Genomic DNA, 23,876 nt, shown 5'->3' on the forward strand with positions numbered 1-23,876 from the left:
TTAGAGATATTTTCTTTTACATTTCTCAAATTAAAGCTGCCAGCTAACACCCTATCAGAAAATGATTTCCAAATGTAACCTCTTAATCTTTCAACTACAGCAATTTGAAATAGCGTTTTAATTTTCATTTTATTTATTTATTTATTTATTTGAGGGGGATGGAACAACTCTTAGAAGTCAACATATCTACAAATTTAAGTACAATCACCTCAAACTATACTAATAAATATGTAGCATTTTATTAGAGTTTGTGAAGATTACAAAGAACTATGCAAATAACATCTAATAAAATTTTGTAACTACCTAAATATGTATTTATACAGTCATCAGATTCAAAGTTCATTGTTTTTAGATTTAAAGTATACATATTATATAAATTCATCATTAATTAATAGTATTATGTAAAGTAAGAGAAAATTAGTATTAATGTTTCAAATTTTAATTTTTTAATAATTTGTCTTGCATTTGCTGTATATTTTTCAAGACGTATGAATATCAGTTATATAACATAAAAAATACACAGAAAGTAGCTAATCTTATATAACAGCTGATTGTGAAAGAAAAATTACAGTGCTCTTAATTACAGTTCTACTGCTTTTAAATCTCTTTATTGTAAATAGCCATTTTCTAATTGAAATTAGATTAATATCCATTAGAAAATAAAGTGGATGGACAAAAATATGGAAACACCTTGTGAAATGCATGTTTGAAAAGAAAGATTGATTTTAATGAAATATGTAGGTGGCGCTAGCATTTTTGACTACTGACGCCACCTATACAACTTCGTAAATGTGCTAAACAGTTCAGTTGTTGTCGGAGTACTGTTATGTCAGGTTGTCATTGCATTATGTCAGAGTTAACAGACTTCGAACGTGGGTAAATTGTTGGAGCACGTATGGTAGGTGCTTCCGTAAGCAAGGTAGCCGAGGTGTTTAGTGTTTCAAGAGGTACTGTATCGAAGATTTATTCCGCATATTTGAAAATCGGAAAAACATCATCTGCTAAATCACAGCGCGGACGAAAGTGTGTCCTGAGTGATCGTGACAGACGATCATTAAGGGCAATTGTGACGAAAAATAAGAAGACCACAGCTGCAAAACTTACTGCTGAAATGAATGTTGTGTTACCGAACCCTGCGAGTACCAAAACAATTAGAAGGGAGCTTCATAAACAGTAAACAACAGGGAATTGCTGGCCGTGCTGCAATTGAGAAGCCACTCATCAGTGATGCTAATGCCCGTAACAGGAAAAGGTGGTGTTTAAGTCATAAAGCCTGGACTATAGAGCAGTGGAAACGAGTAATATGGTCTGACGAGTCTTTTTTCGCATTGTTTCCCACTTCTGGCCGAGTTTACGTCTGGAGAACGCCATCTCAAGCCTATAATACAGACTGCTTGTTGCCAAGAGTGAAACATGGCGGGGGTTCTGTTATGGTTTGGGCAGCCATATTGTGGTTCTCTGCTAGCCCCATGATAACTGTGTCAGGGCACATGACTGCCAAGACTTATGTGAACATTTTGGCCGATCAAGTTCATCCCATGGTACAAACTTTGTTCCCCGATGGTGATGGCGTCTTTTAAGACGACAAAGCCCCTGTTCACACAGCTCACATTGTCCAGGACTGGTTTTCTGAGCACGAGGATAAGTTGTCCCATCTCCCCTGGCCACCATAGTCACCAGACCTGAATATTATCGAACCTTTGTGGTCTACATTGGAACGGAAAGTGCGTTATTGTTATCCACCGCCAACATTGTTATCTGAACTTGCCACCGTTTTGCAGGAAGAATGGTATAATATTCCCTTGGCAAACATAGAGGAACTGTATTTATCCATTCCGAGAAGACTGCAAGCTGTTTTGGATGCCAACGGTTTTCCTACACCATATTAAGCAAAGAAACATGTTTTTTTAAAGGTGTTTCCATATTTTTGTCCAACCCCTGTAATTATAGTGAATTTTATCTATTGACGACATTTCTAAGAAGTTGCCTTTTGAAGGAGACCTATATTTTTTGTGAACATAAACACATTGCCAGTAAATATCACATTTCTAAGACCACTATATCTAAAACCAAAATCCTTTAAAACCGTGAACGGTTGGGTTTAGAGATGGCTCACTATATTTTTAATAAAACATGTATATCTTAGTTTTACACTTGTTGCATTTTGGTTTTCTGTCAAGGCAGAGGAACGTGGTTCTATTTCTTCAGAAGTATGCGAAATTAAAAAAATGGACACTATATGACAAAAATGGAATTGGATTCAAAAACACATCTCTTGAACATGTCTGAAATTCATTATTCTGCTCACAATAAATTTATCTGAAGGAAATGTTTAATAAATATTATAACTCAAAGGCTAAGTCAGGTCAAAGTAGTAAGGGTCATTTCGCCTGAATATATCTTTTCTTAATCATAAAGTGACTTTTCGAACAGAGAATGAAACGGGAAAGAGAGCGCGGACAGCAGCGGACAAGCGACACTATTTCGAACTTGGCATGAAAAGAGAAAGGATGAAATGGCACTAAGCCAAGGAAAGGGATGCCTTCGTGGAGGACTTTTTAAGGAAACTTGCTTGTATACATGTTACGCAAGGGGAAAACCACAAAAGTGCCTATGCAGTCAGCCTTTCCATCGATATTTTAACCCCGGACCGAGCTACCAATGTTCACTGTTTTTACCACTTGGCCGCTGGTCAGTCTTGTGCCTACATGAAAAGCTTAAGATTTGGATGACTGATGCTTCCATAATGTACAGCTTTTATTTCATTTTTTATTAATTTTTATTCATTTAACTAATTATTTATTTTTTCTGATATTTGAACTTTTTCTTGGATTTATTTTCAAAGGAACAATGTCTAGAAAGTTTTGAGAATCAAAAATAAATGATTAAGTCTTAGATGAGATACGTTCTATCAATCCAAAAAAAAAAAATTCACATTTAGAATATAATATATGTAAGTTGTTATGCATACTGCTTATCTCAACAAATGACCAAAATTTGTTTCTCTTTTGAAATCAATAGAAATTTTTTTATGAAACTAACCTCAATAAAATGTGGAATTTTATTTAATTTTATGTTTGAATGTTAGCTTTAAGAATGGAGCTAACAAACAAGTTATGAGGCCTAATCGTTTACAGGAGCATGCAAATTGTCAATGACCTTCTGTAAGATTGCTGGTGACTTCTCACTAGTCAATAGAATCCGCCGAGCGGTAAAGTCCTGGAACACTGGTAGTTCAGTCCGAGTTTCGAATCCCGCGGACGGGCTAGCTGCATGGGCGTTTTCATAGTTTTCCCCATGTGTAACTTGTATACGAGCCAGTTTCTCTTAGAAAGTCTTCCACTAAGGCATCTCTCTCCTCAGGCAGATAGCCCTTGAGGCTTTGCCGTACTCCCATACACCAAACTAAACTCACTAATCAACATGATGCTCAGTAACAACAAATAAGGATAAAGGTTGAAACCTTTTATCCAAGAGAACTGTTTACAAGAACTATTTTCTAGCATACCTTCGTGGTGTAACGGTTAGCAGACTCATCGCGTATTCGAGAGGTTCAAGTTAGAGTCCCAGCGAGCGCATTGCTCATTTTTCACGTCTCCAGCATGGCGCCTGAACTAAAAAAAGGTGGTGGATGATGATTCTCCCCCACCAAGATTTGACAACTGGGTTCCCTAATCCCCAGTTGTCTTTAAAAGGGGAAGGTATTTCTCCCTCCTTCCAGCATGTCTTCGTGGTGTAATGGTTAGTACAATCGGCTCGTATTCGAGATATTCAGGTTCGAGTTTCGGAGAGGGCATTGCTTAATTTCATGTCTCCCGCATTAAAAAAAAAAAAAAAAAAAACACCTAATGACTCTACAGTAAGAACTAAAGATCCGTAAAGTATAAAATTCTATATTTAATTCAAGTTGGCTCAGTCTAGACCAGTGATTCTTAACAGTTTTTCCCTCACGTGCCCTTTTCACCATTGCTAAACAATCCTTCAATACCTCCTTCCCCAAACTTGAAAAGTACTTATGTGTTTGTTTAAATAGGGATTATTTGTAATGCATTTTATAAATTAAACAAGTATAAAACATGTTGATAAATACCAAAATTTGAGCAAAAGTGTTTTTCATATTTATAAACTAAATCTAAATACGTAATACGTAAAAAAAAGGTTGACTAAATTTCTCTCTGAAACTGTAAAATTCCCCTTAGGGGTAATCCTCCTGATTAAGGACCCATAGTCAAAACAGAATTAGTTTTTAACCTTCTAAAACCGGACCCAAATTCTCCTAATATAGCCTTCAGACCGGCGCGATCCGAAACAGTTTTGCCCCCTCTAAGACAATTTCCTAATGAGAAAAGTCGTTAGTCCCCCTCCATGGATGCAGTAAAATTTACATGTTTGTTGGGCGATGTCCCATAGTAAATGGGTTGCTAGATTTGTGATTTTTTCGATGATTATTTCGCTTTCATAAATGGAGTTTGAAATAAATAGTGCATAAATAAATATGCAGTACTAGATGCATATCCAGTGCACTATTTATTTAGAACAAAATGTATGCAATGTTTATATTTCACTCATTGTTTCTGATCAATTTCGTATATAATTTGTGAATTTTTTAACTTTGTTTTCACTCTTCATTTATATTCGCGTATTTTTGTATTAGAAATTAGAAAACGAGAACAAAATTTTACAAAATATAATAAATACAAACTAGCTTTGTAAGTCTGCAGGCTGGAATGTGATTTTTAATAACATATTTTCATTAACAAAATAATGGTAATGACTAATTTAATGAAATAATAATAATTATTATTATTACCATTAGATGATTAGAATGAGATTCAATACAATTAGATTTTGAGATGAACTTACAACAATAAGCTTTACATAACAATAACAGAGCTTTAAATCTGCTTTTGCCGATAATTTTGTTATTATAATATAAAAAAGAAAATTCGAGATACATTGGTTGCGTTTCATCATTTAACTTTAACAAATATTACATTGGACTATCAGGCACTTTAACAAGAATTTTTCTTTGTAAAATTGGCTTTTGTTTATGTTAGCAGAGGAAAAAAAAAATCTGTGACCTATGCGTGCAATCATCAAAAGTATTTTTCAGAACAGTTTTAAATGTTCATGAAGAATTAATTATACGTCAATTTCTTTTCATAGGTAGAAATTCCGTCTAAAATCATCGTTATATCCAAAGGTTGAAGTCTATTTCATTTTCCACAAATATTCTATTTGCACATAATATATTTTCTAATTTATTTTAGAAAGAGTAATCTTTCATGTTTTCAAAAGAATAAGGACATACTGGGTGTTGACACTTACAATGTAGTAAATCTGTTTTTCATATTTTTCCAGTAATGAAAACGATTACCCTGGAATATTTTCAAAGCAAAATTAAGAAAACTGTTTACGCCAAATTTTGCATAAAGTATCATCTTGTGTATTTTTTTATTTAAAGTGTGAAATTTTTTCTTTGAAAATATAAAAAATCATGAACGGATCAAAATTAATTCATGAGAAATAACTTTGAAATGCAATAATTCCATCGTAATATGAAATAGTGGAGAAAAGTGCAATACAGTTTATTTATTCACAAATAATCCCCTCATATGCATAATTTATGTACTGTCGATTGAGAAATATAGGTTAGTAAATTAAACCGGTTATTTCAATACTTTTTCTTCATCAATTTTTTACGGGCCCTTCAGTAGAGCGGTAAAGGTGGCTGAACACTTGTAGCTCACTCGGGTTTGAATCCAGGCTAAAGGGTTGGATTCATGGTTTTTGTGTAAAGTAAATGCAAGCCAGCTTCCCTTAGAAAGTCCTCCGCGAAGGCATCCCTCCCCTTATACAGGTAATTGTTGTGTGCTTTGATGTATTTCAGTAAGCGAACAAAATTCAATCAAACCCGAAGAACAGGTTGATTACACGTGGAGTTTTCCACCAGGAACATAAATGTGAGCAATTTTCTCTTAAAAAAGTTTACACGAAAGCATTCATACCCTTAAGCAGATAGCGTTCGTGTGCTTTTCCGTAATCCAATCCTAATTCTCATACATTTAATAGTAAGTTGACATACACCTTATTACAGACAAAATAACATTCGTTTTTTAAAGATAAATTTTTTATTAACTTTCCTGAATTCCTTTTATCTCTTGAGGAGTATAAGAATTTCAGCAAATAAAACTAGCCGAAATTTTATGCAAAGTAACTGATGTTTTGATTCAATTTAGAAGTTAATGAGCTTTAATGATATTTAAATACTTTTTGGCAGATCTCATCCTAAAAGAGGGTCTAAAGATAAATTGATTTTATTTAATTTACAATCAATGAAAATCATTGAATGAAATCATTGAATGAATGAAAATCACAAAAACTATTATGCATACAATTGTCTCTTATTTATCTCCTGATAAATCAGACAAAATTGCCTACATAATAGATTGAAAGAGTTAACAGTTCTTAAGGGTTTTATGTACTCCAAAAAAAATGTCAAAATACAATCTTATTATTCATAAGTATAAAAAGGAAATAAACGATAAAAGCGGTTTTAGCTATTTTCTAGAAGGGCATTAAATCTAAAAAATTAATCTATTCTTATTTTCTATGACTAAAAAGCATTAAATCTGGTAAGCTTCAACAGCGTGCAAAATCGCTGACGTTTTAATCATAGCAAAAGTCAGTACTAAAAAAATTAGAGACGGCCTCTATTTGATTTTCAAGGATATTGCCGATCAGCGAATATGCAGTTTCTGCCAAAATGTAGCCAAACTGATAAAAAGAGGGAAATAATGCGTAGCCAGCGGCTATTCTGAGCCATGGCAATGGACCACCCTGAGATCTACAGACAGGCGAATCTCTAAAATAGGGAGGGAATGGGTGGTACGACAGTTGTACCACAGCCAGCGTTCAGGAAGGTCTTTTTCCTGGTACAACTGCTGTACCAGCCGGCTTCAGAAAGTTAATAGTGACTGAATGTACAGATAATTTAATTTGTCACACTTCTCTTATTCTAACTTTTGTTATACAAAACTTCGGATCACATGCATGTTTTTTGAAAATTAAAGACACAAATTTTTTAAAAAATTATGTTTAAAATTTGATGCTGAATTCAAAATCGTTTATTTATCTAATAAACCTATGAGATCAAAGCTGAAATATACCTTACTTGTTCTTACTAACTTCTGCTTAATGAATTATTCTTAGGAACAAACCTTAAAAACTGGTGAAACATTTCATGCAGAAAACATGATATTAGAAATTCTATTCTACATATATATGTTTTTAATTACATTATTTTGATTGACTCTCTGTTCTATATACATTTGGGTTTTAATTCAGACGGAGCCCAAAATGAAATGTGTTCCGCTACTTTATTATTCAATTATTTGTTATTAATTTATTTTTATTTTATCTTTATTCAAGAATCTGCTTTGTGCATCTGAAGAAAAAAGGGAAAAAATAGTAATTTTAATGTAGCATATATTTCGGTGCGGGTTTTTGTCAGTGTGGGCTTTTATCAACGTGTGCTTATATCTATGTGGGTTTTTATCAATGTGGGCTTTCATCAGTGTGGGTATTAGTCGTGTGGGCAATTATCCCAGTGGGCTTTTGTCGTGTGCGCTTTCGTCCAGTGGGCTTTTGTCTGGTCACCATCTCTTGCGCACCACATTGTCAATCACCAACTTTGCATATTTCCAGCACTGACCTATGCACAGAAGTGCAATTTTGTGTTAAATTATATTTAATTAACATAAATAATTATAGCAGTGGGCACTGGTTGCAACATTAATTTAGTAAGCATATTTTTTCTCATTACTCTAATTTTGATGACCTGTGCATAACATTTTGTCTGAATGCTTGCATGTTTGTAAGACGTTTTTTATGAATTTTTGTCCCCTAGCCTACAGCATTCTTACACAATAAGTCTGCACATAATAAGAAAAGTTCCCAATGTTTTTTAATAAGATGGAAAACTATTTTTCAACTAAAAAAAAAAAAATGTGACATCTATGGATAAGCAGTACTCCCCCAATTACAATTTTAATATTATAAGAAAGCATTTAAAATAAAATCCTACATAATTTACACTAATTACACTTAATTTAATTCACATAAATGAAAAAATATAGAGTTTACCTAAAATTTAACTTTATTTATTAGGTATTAAAACAATAACATGTTACTGAAGCATTACTTACAATATTTTAAAATTCAAAAGATATTGGCTAATGTGTTACAGAAGGCATTGCTTGTTTAGTTATTAATAAATAAACAAAAATATAATCCATTAGTAAAATGTATGCAATATATTTTCTTGTACCTCACCCTTGGTTCTTTTAGCTATTGAAATTCTGTTTCAGAACTTTATCTGTGAGATATGACGAAAGTTATACCAAGCAAGATTTCATGCTTGGTACAATTGTTAAGTGTGCTTAGTTCAATGGTCAGATGAATAAGGTTTCATGCTTGGTGCTGTCTGTCCACCAAGAATTGTTTTTCTCCTTCCTGGCTCAACAAAGCATGTTTAAAGCAAAGCATGTTTAAGCATTTGCATGCTGCCATTCTTTATCTAGAAAACACTCATACACTTGTGATTTATTTAAAGCATCCTCTTTAAAAGTTTGCTGAGTCTTGGAAATTGTTTCAAATCCAGTTTTCTTCAATTAAAAAATAATATACTTCTTTTTCCTTACGATAATACATCACAAAATTACAGGACACCATGAGCAAGAGCACATACAGATGAGCACAAACAATAAATCCCTCTACACAGGTTAATGGTACCTAACAAACAGGCATTAAAATGCCTAAGCTTACAAGGTTTGAAGTTAAAATGATTATGGCAAAGCACACTACAGTTATTGGCCTAAGATGAGGGATGCCTTTGTAAAGGGCTTTCTAAGGAAAACTATCTCGTATAGAAGGGGGAAATCATAAAAAAACATTCATAGAGACAGCCCGTTTGTCTGGAATCAAGCCCAGGTCAGAACTATTATTGTTAGGCAATTTTACTGCTCAGTCATTTGTTGGCTCTAAACTCAAGGCCTAGCAACATTATCCAGGATCAAGAAAGCTCTTACACAGTGCTGACTTTCTAGTTATTTTTATGTAGCCCTACATAACAAGAAAATATAATCAATAATTAAGACATAGCAACAGTGCAATGAGCAAAATGTTCTTTTTATTTGTGTATGATATGAATACAGCTAATTTAGAACAATAACCTGCATTTCAGATATTAACCACATAATCTGCAAAATTACTGATAATAGGATTTAAGTGCACTTATGAGTATGAAAAGCTAAATCACACAATTGTCTATTTTTTAAATTAATACACACTGCACTGATAAATTTAAACAGTAATGAAAGACAGTGAAAGTGGTCAATACTTTTTAACATTTGAAACATAATATTAAGAAAAAACTGATTTAAAATTTACCATCAAAGCGATGAGTATGAGTTTCAAAAATATCTTTCAATTCACCAATAGTACTATGCAAAAGTTTATCAAACTCAGCTCTACTGTGAGTACTCAACTTATGTTCCATTTCTTCAGTGCAACAAGTAAGTCCTCTTTCACATATCCTTAAATGTTCACCTATAAAATAATAAATGAAATTTTAAAAATAATAATACACAGAGGTAAAACATAATTTAGGCACAGTAATCATACTAGATTACAATGACATTAATGTCCAGTTTATTATTTACTTTCTCTATAAATTCCATTTCCTAATCTCTACATTAAAAAAAAAAAAGTAAAATAAAGTATATGGTATCATCTAACTTCAAGAAATTTCTTAACAGCTTAAAAATACATATTAATATTTGCACTTCACATAAAGTATTTTAAATAATTATAATGGCTATCCAAATGTCTTTCATCAGCACGCACAATATTTCACATTTTATTACTGAGTTACGGAAAATTGATTCATATATGTAACTTTTTTCTAATTCCAGAAGCAGCATAATACCATATACAGTACAAAGTCCGTAATTCGGACGACCATTATCCGGAATGATCTATAATCCAGACCTCAAAGCCACAAACTCAAAGCCGCATTTGATGCGTGCGTCTGCTACGCATGCGTGTAAAGCGTTTACACATGCACGCTTCCGATAGTGAAAAAAGTGACAGAGAGGTTACTGAAAACGAAAAAATTTCGATTGACAAGTTAGTTGGTGTTCTTGACACAGCAATTACAGGATTTGAACAGTGGAACTTTGTAACTGAACAAGAAATTATGTCTGTTTATGGAAGAGATAATTAAAGAGAAAGTATTAGCACAAAAAGCGAAGCAACTTAAACAACTTACATTGAAAGAAATGTTTAATAAAGTAAACAAATAAATATTAGGATTTTTTTGGTAAATTTTGATACCCTCAGATCTTGTTGTGGAAATACCGTTTATCGTGCAGGAAGATCATTCAGCTTCAGAACCACTAATAAGGATATGTCTCCGTATGACTTCAGCTTTCATAGTATTAGGAATTTCATTATGCAGTTTTCCTGTTAGACATTTCAATGAAGGAATGAATACCATTTTTTAAGCCTTTACATGAAACTGAATTTTTTTATTTCATGAACATGTTCCTTCTTCCATGTTCAACAACTCTCAATAACAAACATTAAAATTCTCTTTTACTTCTCCATCATAAAGTTCTTTACCATTTTAAATTTTTATTTTACAGTACAAAGTCTGTAATCCGGACGTCCATTATCCAGAATGATCTATAATCCGGACCTCAAAGACACAAACTTTTTTTTGTATGCTTTACGCATGCGCATAATGCGTGTTTAATGTATAATGGACGGTATAAGCTAGGCTAAAATTATCTATTTCAGTTAATGTTGCAGATTGCATCGTTCCTTAATCTTCTAATCGGATCCGGCTTATTATTTTTTACAGACTGTTAGAGCAATTTTATAAAAAGTAAGCTTGAACTTTTGATTGTGTCAAAAAGAGTTTCCAATTCTGGAGCTGCCAAAGGATCTACAAAGCGAAAGCATGTTTCAATGTCCATCAAACAAAAAGTGGAATTGCTGCAAAAAATGGATAAAGGCATATCCGTCTCAAAATTATGCGAGGAGTATGACATTGGAAAGTCAACTGTATATGACATAAGCAAAGAGAAAAAGGAACTTTTTGAATTTTTTGTGGATTCCGACCCCCACTTGCAATGAATAATAGAAAAATGGTTCGGTATGCTAAAAGTGACGATCATGACAAAGTGATGATTGAATGTGTCAGACAGAGTCGCAACGAGGGCGTGCCATTGACGGTTCCAATGCTAATGGCTCAAGCCAAAATATTTCATGAAGAAATGACCTTAAACACTTGAGTACACATATTCAACAGGTTGGTTAACCAAATTTAAAAATCGCAATGGTATAATACAATTAAAAATTTCAGGTGAAAAAGCTTCAACTGATACTGAAGTTGCTGAACAATTTGCAGATGAATGCATTGAACTCATTACTAGTGAACAATTGTCTCCAGAAAAAATTTACAACGCTGATGAAACTGGTCTTTTCTGGCAATATGTACCACAAAATACCTTGGCAACCTCTACAGAAAAGGCTCCAACTGGTGTCAAAGATTCCAAAGCGAAACTAACAATTTTAGCTTGCGCAAATGCTGCAGAAACGCACAAGTGCAAACTTTTCATAATCGGAAAACATGCATGACCTCGAGCATTTAGAGAAGTAACAATTTTCCCCGTTATATATCACACAAATAAATTAGCATGGATGACACAAGCGCTGATGAATGATTGGTTTGAAAATCATTTTACACACGACGCTCAGCAACATCTGAATTCGGTTGGTTTACCTGATGACTCAAAAATAGTCCTGATTGTTTCACAACTGGTCGGCGCATACTTAAAGTTTTAGTGAAAGATAATGTATCCGTATTATTCTTTCCTCCAAATTGCACGTCTATCATTCAGGCTATGGATATGGGAATAGTGCATCCGCTGAAATGCAAATATAAAGTAGCATTTTAAAAATCTATGTTAAATTTCTTGAACAATAGCAAGCCTATTCAAGACTTTTTGAAATTGTTTAGCATAAAATCTGCTGTGTGGAGCATCGTAAAATCGTGGGAAGATGTGTCTCCAGATACGTTAAAAAATGCTTGGCATAATTTATGGCCAGCCACCATATTTCATGGTGAGAACGATAAAGATGATAGCCGCGAATTTGAAAGTTTTCGGACATCGCAAACTTAACGTGAAATTTTCCAGTTATTGGATTTTGTAAAGAAATGTGGAGAAGTGGTAATAAATGAAGATGATATAACAGAAGTTTTTCATTGCGACGACAATGTCCCAATCATCAATCCATTAACGGATGGCAAAATCTGTAGTAAGGTTTTAGATCCAGAAAATGCCGCTTCCGATAATGAAGAAAGTGACAGAGGTTATTGAAAACAAAAAAATTTCGATTGACAAGTTAGTCGGTATTCTCGACACAGCAACTACAGGACTTGAACAGTGGAACTTTGTAACTGAACAAGAAATAATGTCTGTTTATAGAAGTAAAGAAAAAGTATTAGCACAAAAAACGAAGCAACTTAAACAACTTACATTGAAAGAAATGTTTAATAAAGTAAACAAATAAATATTAAGCTTTTTAATTTAAAATAAATATTAAGCTTTTGTAAATTTTGATACCCTTTAAATCATAATTGCTCTTTATTTCATAAATTATGGTTTCATATTTTTAATTGTATAATTCCTGCATGCCATCTTACTAGATTTAAACTAATGATCTATAATCCGGAAAAACCTCTAATCTGGAATCGCCGAAGTCCCGACGAGTCCGGATTACGGACTTTTTATTGTATAATAATTTCACTTCAATAATCTATTTTATAAAGACATCAAGAGACAGTTCAGAAATTTTCTTGCAGAAATGTGCAAAATTTATTCTAGCTTTCATTACTCTTTCAAATTCGTATTGTTTGAACATGGGACTAATTTACATGTTTTAAGCGAAGAAAAATAGGTTCACAAATTAGGGACAAGTCCCATATAGCTCACCACTGCTTAAAGGGATGTAAGGGTGTGTACAACTCTTCAATAAGAATGCAATACATTTTATTATAGTTCCAACATGAACTGAAAAGAATAACACCAAATTCTAAAACATAAGGTTATAAGTTTTTGTAAATACATCAAATAAAGTAGCAGTATGCAGACGACCAAAAACCTTTTAAAACAACCTACCACAAATTATATCTAATCATTATTTTACTACGCATGCAAAGATTTCCTGAACTTTTGTGATATAAAAAAGGTAAAGAATTTTGGTTAAAGTTAAATGAAAAAATTCTGTTTTTTGTAAAGAATCATAATAAAAAAAATACTTTACTTACTTAAACAAATACCATATTTACTTATGTATTCCCCACTTTTTTTTACTAATTTTATCACACAAAAGTCAAGGACGGAAAATTATGTGAATAATTTAATTTTTGAAGGATGCAGTTACACTAAGAACATAGCAAATATAAACCATGTAAGGTATTTATTTATTTTATTTAACCAGCTAGTTTAAGTTCAGAATCTATACTGTCTTTACTCCCTTTCCATTTTCCAACCAGAATGCAAATTTTAGTTCGCAATGAAATTTGATTAAAAGCTTATTTTATTTTAATAACAGGAATCATAATTCTTAATTTTTTTAAGAACTGAAAAGAAAAAAAAAAATGTGACATACAGTCGGTGATCGGTTAACGAGCATAATCTGTTACAAGACTATGTTCGCTATCCGAATTGTTCATTAACCGATCATTGATTTACCATAGATTTTTTTTTTTTTTTTTTTTTTTTTTTTTTTTTTTTTGGGTGCTTTTCCGTTTTGCCGGCACAAGTGATAAAGTTGCCAAAAATGGTATAACTGATGCCAAACGGAATATCCTCTCTGGCAACCTTTCACACCTCATTTTCAAAATAAGTCGCAGCCATTTCTTATCAGATTGATTATATCTTTCGATACTGGCATACAATTACATAGAATTTTTACCAGATAGTTCAATTTTATGCCCTAAGACCATTTGCGGTAATTAAGTCAATTAGGATGCAATCACACAGCTCACCGAAGGTGAAAATATAGAAAAGGCAAAGTCAAGGGTTAAATTCATCAATTCTAATGAGAATGCACTAGCGAAGTAAAGCACTGCGGTTTTACATAATTTCTGAGTAAGCTATTCGTACGAATTGAAATAATTCTTGCATTTAAATTTGTATTCCAAATTAAGATTTAACTTGAAATTAAGGTAGATAATTACTAAGAGAATAAGATTTTTATAGCGTAGTTTACGTGAGATGAGATCACTTGGGGTCATGTGATATGAAATGACCCAGCGATCATGTGACAGCGAATCAGGATGTTGTACTATGAAAGCATAGTAAATTCTTAATTTAATGTCTTTTTACAAATTTATAGTCTTTATTTATTGTCTTTTTACAAAATTTTAACAATATTAAAACTTTTAAGCCTTCAAAAAAAAATTTATTAGAACTAACATTTGTTAACATTTTTTATGTGTATACTGTGTGTTGTCGCCACTAAAGTCTGCTTGGTGAGATTTGCGGCAGCGAAATGGAAAAGTACCATTTTTTGTGTGTGTGAAATCAATTCATTCGTTCTGGAGACCCTAAAAATTAAATTAAAATAAAATAAAAAATGTATAATGTCTTAGTAAGTTTATTAAAAAATAATACATACATATATTCTTGCACATTAATCAGTCCTTTTCATTTTTTGCTTATGGAGAGTTAAAGAACATGTCCAATGTCGATTACTTTTCTCTCTTTTTCACGATTTTCCAGAAGTGATTAACAGCATTGTCGTTGTAAAGATTCCCAACCCTACTGACATCAGGTTGGTTCGAGTGTCATTCTAAGACCATTGCTCTGACATCCTCGCACTTCTTCAAAAGATCTTTAATGGCAGATGTCAGCACTGGTCCTCTTTTGTCTTTCCTCTTGTTCAGAAGGAGACACATTTCACTGTGTTTTTTGGTGTTCTTCATTCAAGATTTGTTGGAGTTCTGTCGTCAGTTCATCTTCATGTTCCATTATGAGCTCTTCTATGTCATCCTCATTCACCTCCAATTCCAGATCTCTAATGGACATGGCTTTCACCAAGCAGAAATCAACTGTCGCTGCATGACTTCTGCCCACGCCTTTTGAATGATACGCATAGCTTCAAGAATGTCAAACTTTTCTTTCCAAACTTTTTAAAGTCATTGTTGTGGAGAATCGGCATGCTTCAAAACACCGATGAAACAGCGCATGAGTGTACAATTTCTTAAAACCCGCAATAACCTCCTGATCCATCAGCTGAATCAGCGAAGTCGTATTCGGAGGTAGAAACTGAACTGTCGGCCAGGGAAAGTCTGTCAGCAAATTATCCTCAAGGTCGTTTGGGTGTCCTGGTGCACTGTCCAGTAGTAAAGTGCTTTCAGTGGCAAGTCACTAGTATCAAGGTAGTCCTTGATACTCGGGGCACAAACTTCAAACAGCCATTCTTTGAAAAGAGCCTGCGTGACTCATGCCCTCTAATTGGATCTCCACATTACTGGAAGTCTTCTCTTGATTATGGAATTTTTTTTGAATGCTCAAAGATTCTCAGGGTGGTAAACGAGAAGTGGTTTAAGCTTCATATCACCACTAGCGTTAGCTCCAAAAAATAACGTCAATCGGTCTTTCATGGATTTATGCCCTGTAACACCTTTCTCATCTTTCATGATGCAGGTATGGTTCGGCATGTGCTTTCAAAACAAACCAGTTTCCATCACAATTAAATATTTGTTGTGGATGATACCTTTCTGTTTGAATGAATTCTTGAAATTTGAGACAGTACTTCTCAGCTTCTTCTTTAACTGCACTAGCAGACTCACCATGCATTAATACATGTTTAATTCTAGACCTACTTTTAAACTTTGCAAACCAGCCAGTGGTAGCCTTGAATTCTAACTCCTTGGATGACGAACCTGGAGTTTCTTTCAATTTCTCAAAAAATTCTCTAGCCTTTATTTGAATGATAGTCATACTAGTCACATCTATTTTCATTTCCCGTTCATTTATCCAAACTAAAAACAATCTCTCCATTTTTTCATAAATGGCACTTTGCTTTGCAGTTGTGACTTTCGTTACTCCTTTAGCTGCTTGAGTCTTCTTGATGATATCTTTCTTAGCTAAGATTGTGCATACTGTCTTGCAACATCAGCCAACTTCTGTCCACTCTCTACTTTGGCTTCGTTTTTATGGTAAGCACAGTTCTTGACACTCCACTCTTTTTGACCCATAAAATTGTCAGATTTTAATTTTTTTTACAAAGAGTTCAGAAAAGCACATACGAAAATTTAGAGGAACAGAAACCAACTAGCGTACACAATTAACAAAGTTTCAGTGCACACTAGCTATGCTGCGGTATGCGACAAAGCGGGAAACTGAGTCGTGCCCTCACAGCTACGTGATATGGTTCACGTTAGCACCGCACGCGTGTTATTACAGTACAAAGTCCAAAATCCGAACTGGTCGGGACTTCGGCAATTTCGGATTTGGGACTTTTCCGGATAATAGATCATTAATTTAAATTTGGTAAGATGGCATGCAGAAATTATACAATTAAAAATATGAAATCATAATTTATGAAATAAAGAACAATTATGATCTAAAGGGTATCAATTTTACAAAAAAAAGCTTAATAGTTATTTGTTTACTTTATTAAACATTTCTTTCAATGCAAAAGTTGTTTAAGATGCTTTCACAAAAAATTCAAAAAGTTCCTTTTTCTCTTTGCTTATGTCATACACAGTTGACTTTCCAATGTCATACTCCTCGCATAATTTTGAGACGGATATGCCTTTATCCATTTTTTGCAGCAATTCTACTTTTTGTTTAATGGACATCGAAACATGGTTTTGCTTTGTAGATCCTTTGGCAACTCCAGAATTGGAAACTCTTTTTGACATAATCGAAATTTCAAGCTTAGTTTTTATAAAATTGCCGTAATAATAAGAGTCTGCAAAAAAATAATAAGCTGGATCAAATTAGAAGATCACGGAGCAGCGCAGTCTGCTACATTAATTGAAATGCCTTAGAATCAGTAAAGATAATTTTAGCCTAGCTTAATAGCATCCGTTATACATTATTGGCTGTGTATCACAAGATTGGCGATGAAAGCCACGTTGTTTCGTTAAATTATGTCTTGCTCCTATTGTGACTGAATTAAGCCTGAATTGTATTAGTTATTTACTATACGTTTATTTCTTGCACATGCTTCACACTAATCAGAGTCCTGAATAAATAAACTCCCACATATACTTAAGACTTTATCTAGGGCCAGCGCTCGATACCACCTGGTGCAGTCTCTACGGGTCCTAAATTCTGCTACAAAGTGCTTTCCTAAGTTCTAAATTTCCACCGTGCCTAAACTTTGGATCCCAGTGCTTTCCCTAAATCATAAAAACTTCTCATCCCTTAATTTTGCCACTTGGTGTTTCCCCTAAATTTCAAAAATTTTGTCTTCCCTAAATTCTGCCGACGCTTCTAGGTTTATGGTGAATAACATATCAGTTATTCTTAATTAAAACAGCACTAAATGTAATCTTTTGGCCTATGCATTTCATTAACAAAATCTATTTTTAGCAAATGAAAAGAAATTTTTGCTGAATTTTTCCTTGTCAACATTTCTTAGAGAATTTAAAAATCTATAACCATCGCCAAGCATAATGTTAGCATAAAAGGTTGCCATACTCTTGTTCTTCAATTACTAATATAAAAAAAGTTTACACACCACAGCATGAGTTATTACTGAACCTGTCATGTATTGATAAACATGCGGTGATGAAAGCAAAATAATGACTCACCAGGTTGCCGTCAGATCAACTGTATCTATGTGGAATGTTTCAGTTTGAGATGTGTGCCAAAAAGCATATACGCAGCAATGGAACCAAAGTACTGATAGTACAAATTTATGCTAAAATGTTCGTTTCATCAATAACAAGGTATTTTATTTAGTGTCGAAGTAAAATTGAGAATCGGAACTCTCCAGATGTTTTATTATGTGCAGAGGGGGGAATCAAATGCGCATGTGTAAAGCGTAGGAGAAAAACGTTGTTGGTGGTTTTGAGGTCCGGGTTTTAGATTATTCTGGATAACAGACAAACAAACAAAAAGAACCAGAGGATTGAAATAAGAAACAAATTGAATAAAGGCCACGTGTGAGCCTCCTACAGCTCACCCATTGGCTTATAATGTGATGGGTTAGAAATGAATTTTAATTTCCTAAGTAAACCAATTTTTGAGTTTCCTAATGTGAATATTGAGATTTTAAAAAAGGTAACGAGAGAAAAGAGGGGATTTTTGTTGAAAATTTTTGCTTTGCTTCATTGTAAAAGAGGAGGCTTTCAGTTAAGAAAAAGAGTGGCAATCCTCAAGATCTTCTGCACTATTCACAGTTTTTCTTTCAAAGAACTGTCTGTCGGTGTCAGGGATATAAAATAGGTGAATGTTTCGGTTTGAGATGTATGCCAAGTAGATACTCAGTTACAGAGCCATATTATTAATCTCACAAATTTATGCTTACATGATTGTTTTTCCATAACAAGGTATTTTATTTAGTGCCTAAGTGAAATTACGAATCGGAATTTTTAAGTGAAAATCTCCACATTTTTTATTATGGAAGGAAAAATCAAATGTGCATGCATAAAGCATTAATAAAAAAAAAAAAATGTTTGTGGCTTTGAGGTCCGGATTTTAAATCATTCCAGATAATGGATGTTCGAATTTCGGACTTTGCACTGTACCACATTCAGGGTTGCCGCTGGCGACTATGGTGACTTTTTTGCACATAAAAAGACCAAAAACGACTATTTTTTAAAAAGTGCCGAATTTTTGAAACTTTGGATGACTATTTCATTTTTTTTAAAGATTTTTTTTTTTATGAAATAACATAGATGATAATTACAGTAGCGGTATTTTCAAACACCGCTACTGGGCTGTATATTCTCAATATATATAGCCTCGAATGCATTATTACCAAACAAAGTACTTATCATGCATTTTCTGAGGCAACTGATGTATTGTGGTTTGCTTCTAAATGAAAAAAAAAAACTATCCTCCCGTTCGCTACTATAAATTTGATGGATCAGCCACATGAATAAATGAATAGAAGAAACTAGGAGGGAAACGAGACACATATTGTTTCACAGTGAGAGGAAAGGAGTCTGCCGTCTGGAATTCATCATTCAAGACTACGTATGGGATGGTGAATGAACAGGGGGAGGCCCTCAAAATGAAATCTGTTTCAGTTTTGAATGAAATCAAAACCGAAACTGATGGTCTACTTTGGCTATACATATTCTATTGAATAAAAAAAATTTCTTTTCAGGGTTCGTACACATTTCCTTACGTGAAAATTAAGGACGTTTAAGGACTTTTAAAGACCATCAAAAAAAAAAAAAAAAAAAAATTAAGGACCTATCAGCAAACAAAAAAAACGAATAGAATAAAGCAATTATCCATACAACCAACTTCATGCTTGTAATTTTACTTTAAGAAACTAACAGAAGTGTGTACTATGCACTATTATTTAATTCAATTTAATACTTACCATAAAACAATTTTGAAAATTAAACTAACTCCCTACAAGTTATGAAGTAGATAACATTAAATTAGGAACATAATTTCTTGAAAAACATGTATAAGTGTATTTTACACTAATAACAGTCACTATTTTAGAGATTTAATGATTATTATTTAACTTATTTGATATTTATTTAAACACAGTCAACTACTATTATAATCACAATGTAAGAATATTTTGCAGATTAAAATAACTGATTTGTAAACATACAATTTATTTCCTTGGTTTTTTGAAAGATACTAGAATAATAAACTGTACAATAAAAGAAACAAACATTTGCGCTTTTTTTAAATCTGAAATCTTTTCAGCTATTTTAACATCTAACTTATTTATGTCTATTTCATTTTCTTTAACTATTCTTCTAAGTTCATTTGCTTTGATAAACAAATCAATGTTCCTGCTGGTCTCAGCTTCATCTGCTAAAGCATCTACTTCTTCATTAATATCTTTAATGTCCCTTTGAAGAAATTTTTCTTCTGCTTCATATAATCAATTTCTTCCTCAATAATATTTCTTTTCCTCTTTGAATTTTCAGATTTAGTTAAAGATTTTTGTTCTTCTAAATACTGCATATATTTTCTTGCAAAAGCTGCTGCTGATCTCATTTCTTTATTAATTTCGATATTAAGAACTCCTCCAGAAAATTTTATGTAATCAAATACTGTGCGTTGAAAAATGTATGATGAGTCACTTAAATTTTCAATTTCAACTGCTTTATTTACAGAGAAGCCCCTTTCCACAGAGACCTGTCCATGTGACAAGATAAGAATCCTTTTCACTATTTACCATACTTTTGAATAGTGAAAATCATGAAAATAAGAAGTGAGAAATGTGTCAAGAGAAAGATTTTGAGGATCAAAAGTAGAAAATTCATGTAAATTTGTCTTAACTACTTTGTCTAGAAACTCTCCAAACTGCAGCAGAATTTCATCACAATCATCTTGTAAAACATGTTTATTCCGCATTAATATCGTTAGAACTATTTTCATTTTGTTCTGTCCTTTTTCTGGACTTTTAACTATCAATCGTGGGTCTATACAAGATGCATTTCGAATAAGAGAATAATTTATTGGACATTTAGACATTAAGTGTCGTACCATTGTTAAAACACATTGTTGACCTTGTTTCAATGCAAAACTTTCAGCTTGTGAAATGTCCTTCTTGCGGCATTTATCATTCATTAACTCCTCAGTAATGAATCCCAAATAAACTTTACTTTTATCATTATAACAATTTGGATCATTAAAATTAAATTTATAAAGATTTTCTGCTTTAGTTATTTTTGAATATTCTAGTTTCAAAATTTTAAAGTGCTGAAGGCAATCATTTACAAGTTTTAAGATATCTTCAGCAAAAAAGGGAATAAGTGGTTTATCACTTTGATAATATTCAAGGAAAGGCAATAATATTTTCGACAGAGAGAGAAAAAAATTTAATTTTATAAGAAATGTTTTAGCTTTAGTTGCCTCCAAAATATTTGAGAAGGATTTCGATGAATTTTTTTAAACTTCCCCATTTCAACTTTTTTAATGTACAGTAGCAAGTCGTCCCATATTTCAATGGCTCTTTCAACTGCTGGGACATTTTGCAACCATCCGTAAAAACAGAAGTTCACAGGTAGCTTTTTTAAGCCAGATATACTTAAAAAATCTTAACGTCTTGCAGGAAAATCTTTAAAAATTTAATATAAGGAGGATAAGAATGATGGAATGTCACAGCCAGTGGATGACATCCCATGCTTGAAAGCATTGTTAAGAATGTGTAAACCGCATGTCCCTAATGTCAAGCATTGAATGTTATATTCCTTTGTCAAGTCCTGTTGCAATAAATCATAAAATTTCCAGTTTACTGCAGGACCATCCATCGATATTTGTAAGAGTTATGACAAGTCTAGTTTTTCAACATATTCATAATATTTGGATAAAATAATTTCACTTGTTACATGCCCTATAAATGCAGAAGTAAAGTACTGAGTTCTGACCTTATTTTCGTGATGCCAGTACCTCACATGAATATCTAGTTGCTTCTTTTGATTTGTCAGATTAAGAATCTCATCAAATAGTAATGTAAAAAACTCAGCATTTTTACAGTGCTTTAGTAACAAAGTTTTAAAATAAGGGCCAAGACCAAAATAACTGATATAAGGACATTTCTTTTCACCACATGAAAACTGTTTTGCAATGGAACTATCCGGGAACATTTTAGTGAATAACGGAACAATATCATCGCACGATTTAAAAGAATAGTGGCTTTTGATGCACTTAAAAGCCCACAATAGTTCTGCATCTGTAACTTCAGATTTGAAAAGAAAAGAATTGATTTTATTATTATCTACACTTATTGATGTTGAATTAGCAGTTACATCTTTTCCTGAAGTAGATGGTTCTTCTAACTTGGCAAAATTCATGATACTGTTAGAAGAAACTCTGCAGTTGAGAAGGGAGAGATGTTTTGCACCTAAAAGGGGCATTACATGCAAGGCATTAGTAAAATTAAGTATTGCATATATACGTATATATATATATATAATAAGAAATGTATACTGAAAATATACATTTTTTACTATATATATATATACAGTACAAAGTCCGAGATCCGGACATCCAATATCTGGAATGATCTAAAATCCGGACCTCAAAGCCACCACCAACCTATTTTTTAGGGCTTTTTTTGGAGGGAATGGGTATGCTTTACGCATGCGCATTAGATTTTTTTCCTCATCATAAAAAAACATGTCGGAAATCCCGATTCTTAATCTCAGTTTGGCGCTAAATAAAATATCTCATTATTGAAGAAATAATTATTTTAGCATAAATTTGTGTTATTAGTAACTTGACTCCATAGCTGCGTATCTGCTTGGCATAATCTCAAACCGAAACATTTGTTAATTTTACACCAACTAATATTTTATATCCTTGATGCCGAAATCGCGAATCATTATTTATTGTATTTTGCTTTCATCACCACATGTTTATCAATGGATGACAACTTGAGTGATGACTCATGCAGCGACGCCAAATAACAGAGTATTATCCGAATACAGATTTAAGTTTAATGCGCTAAAATGTTGACAAGGGGAGATTTAACAGAAATTTCTTTCCTTATGCTAAAAATAGATTTTGTTAATGATACTCATAGGACAAACGATTATATTTAGTGCTATTTGAATTAAGAATAACTGATTTGTTATTCACATAAAGCCAGAACCAGCACCAGAGCTCGCATGGCCGCACCAGGCGGCAGAATTTAGGGAAGTTAAACAGAAGTTTTTCATTGCGATGACAATGCCCCAATCATCAATCAATTAAACGGAGGGCGAAATCTGTAGTATGGTTCTAAATCCAGAAAATACAGCAACCAATAGTGAAGAAAGTAACATAGAGGTTACTGAACGAGAAAAAATTTTGATTGACAAGTTATTCGGAATTCTCGACACAGCAATTACAGGACTTAAACAATGGAACTTAATAACTGAACAAGAAATTATATGTCTATAGTATTAGTCTAAAGTATTAGCAGAGAAAACAACTCACACTGAAAGAAATGTTTAATAAAGTGAACATAAAAATACTAAGCTCTTTTCTTTTGTAAATTTTGATACCCTTTAAATCATAAATGCTTCATTATTTCATAAATCATGATTTCATATTTTCAATTTTATAATTTCTATGTGCCATCTTAGTAGATTTAAAATGATCTAATATCCGGAAAAATCTCAAATCTGGGATCGCCGAAGTCCCGACGAGTCCAGACCTCGGACTTTGTACTGTATAAATATATATATATATATATTCCGTATTATATATTATTTTCAGTTAAACTTCTACCCAATAACTTTAGTAATTCATGAAAGTTAATTTTGCGTCTAGTTAATTCAGGAAAATTAGTTTCAATTAGTTGTTTTCAGCTTTAAAAATATTAAAAAATTTTTAATTAGTTAGTTGTTTTCAAGTAATAATAGTATCGCAATTAGCAAAAATAATGCATTACTATTAACAGCATAGGATTAAACCAAATACTTAATTGTCTATTGAAGCTTCAAAACGTATTTCCGAACTTCACTTTTTCTCGGCTAGTGTTACTGAATTTGCCCTTGGCGACCTAAAATCGAAATGGAGCCAACAGATTTCCCGCGAAATCGATAACTGACCATCTGCAGAAATAAACTCATAATCCCGATATCCCATACATATAGT

General features: G+C 32.8%; 1 protein-coding gene across 1 annotated transcript in view; it reads right to left on the reverse strand.

Moving 5' to 3' along the window:
* Positions 1–23,876, reverse strand: part of LOC118187618 (glypican-6-like) — a 111,270-nt gene that overhangs the window by 64,558 nt on the left and 22,836 nt on the right. Inside the window, exon 2 of the mRNA XM_085809688.1 lies at positions 9,451–9,609. Within this exon, the coding sequence (XP_085665814.1) occupies positions 9,451–9,609 (159 nt within the window). The remainder of the gene's footprint in view (positions 1–9,450; positions 9,610–23,876) is intronic.

This window comes from Stegodyphus dumicola, chromosome X2 (genome assembly GCF_044657685.1).
Source record: "Stegodyphus dumicola isolate Sdum_Otavi_A_Nest chromosome X2, ASM4465768v1".
Taxonomy (NCBI): Eukaryota; Metazoa; Arthropoda; class Arachnida; order Araneae; family Eresidae; genus Stegodyphus; species Stegodyphus dumicola.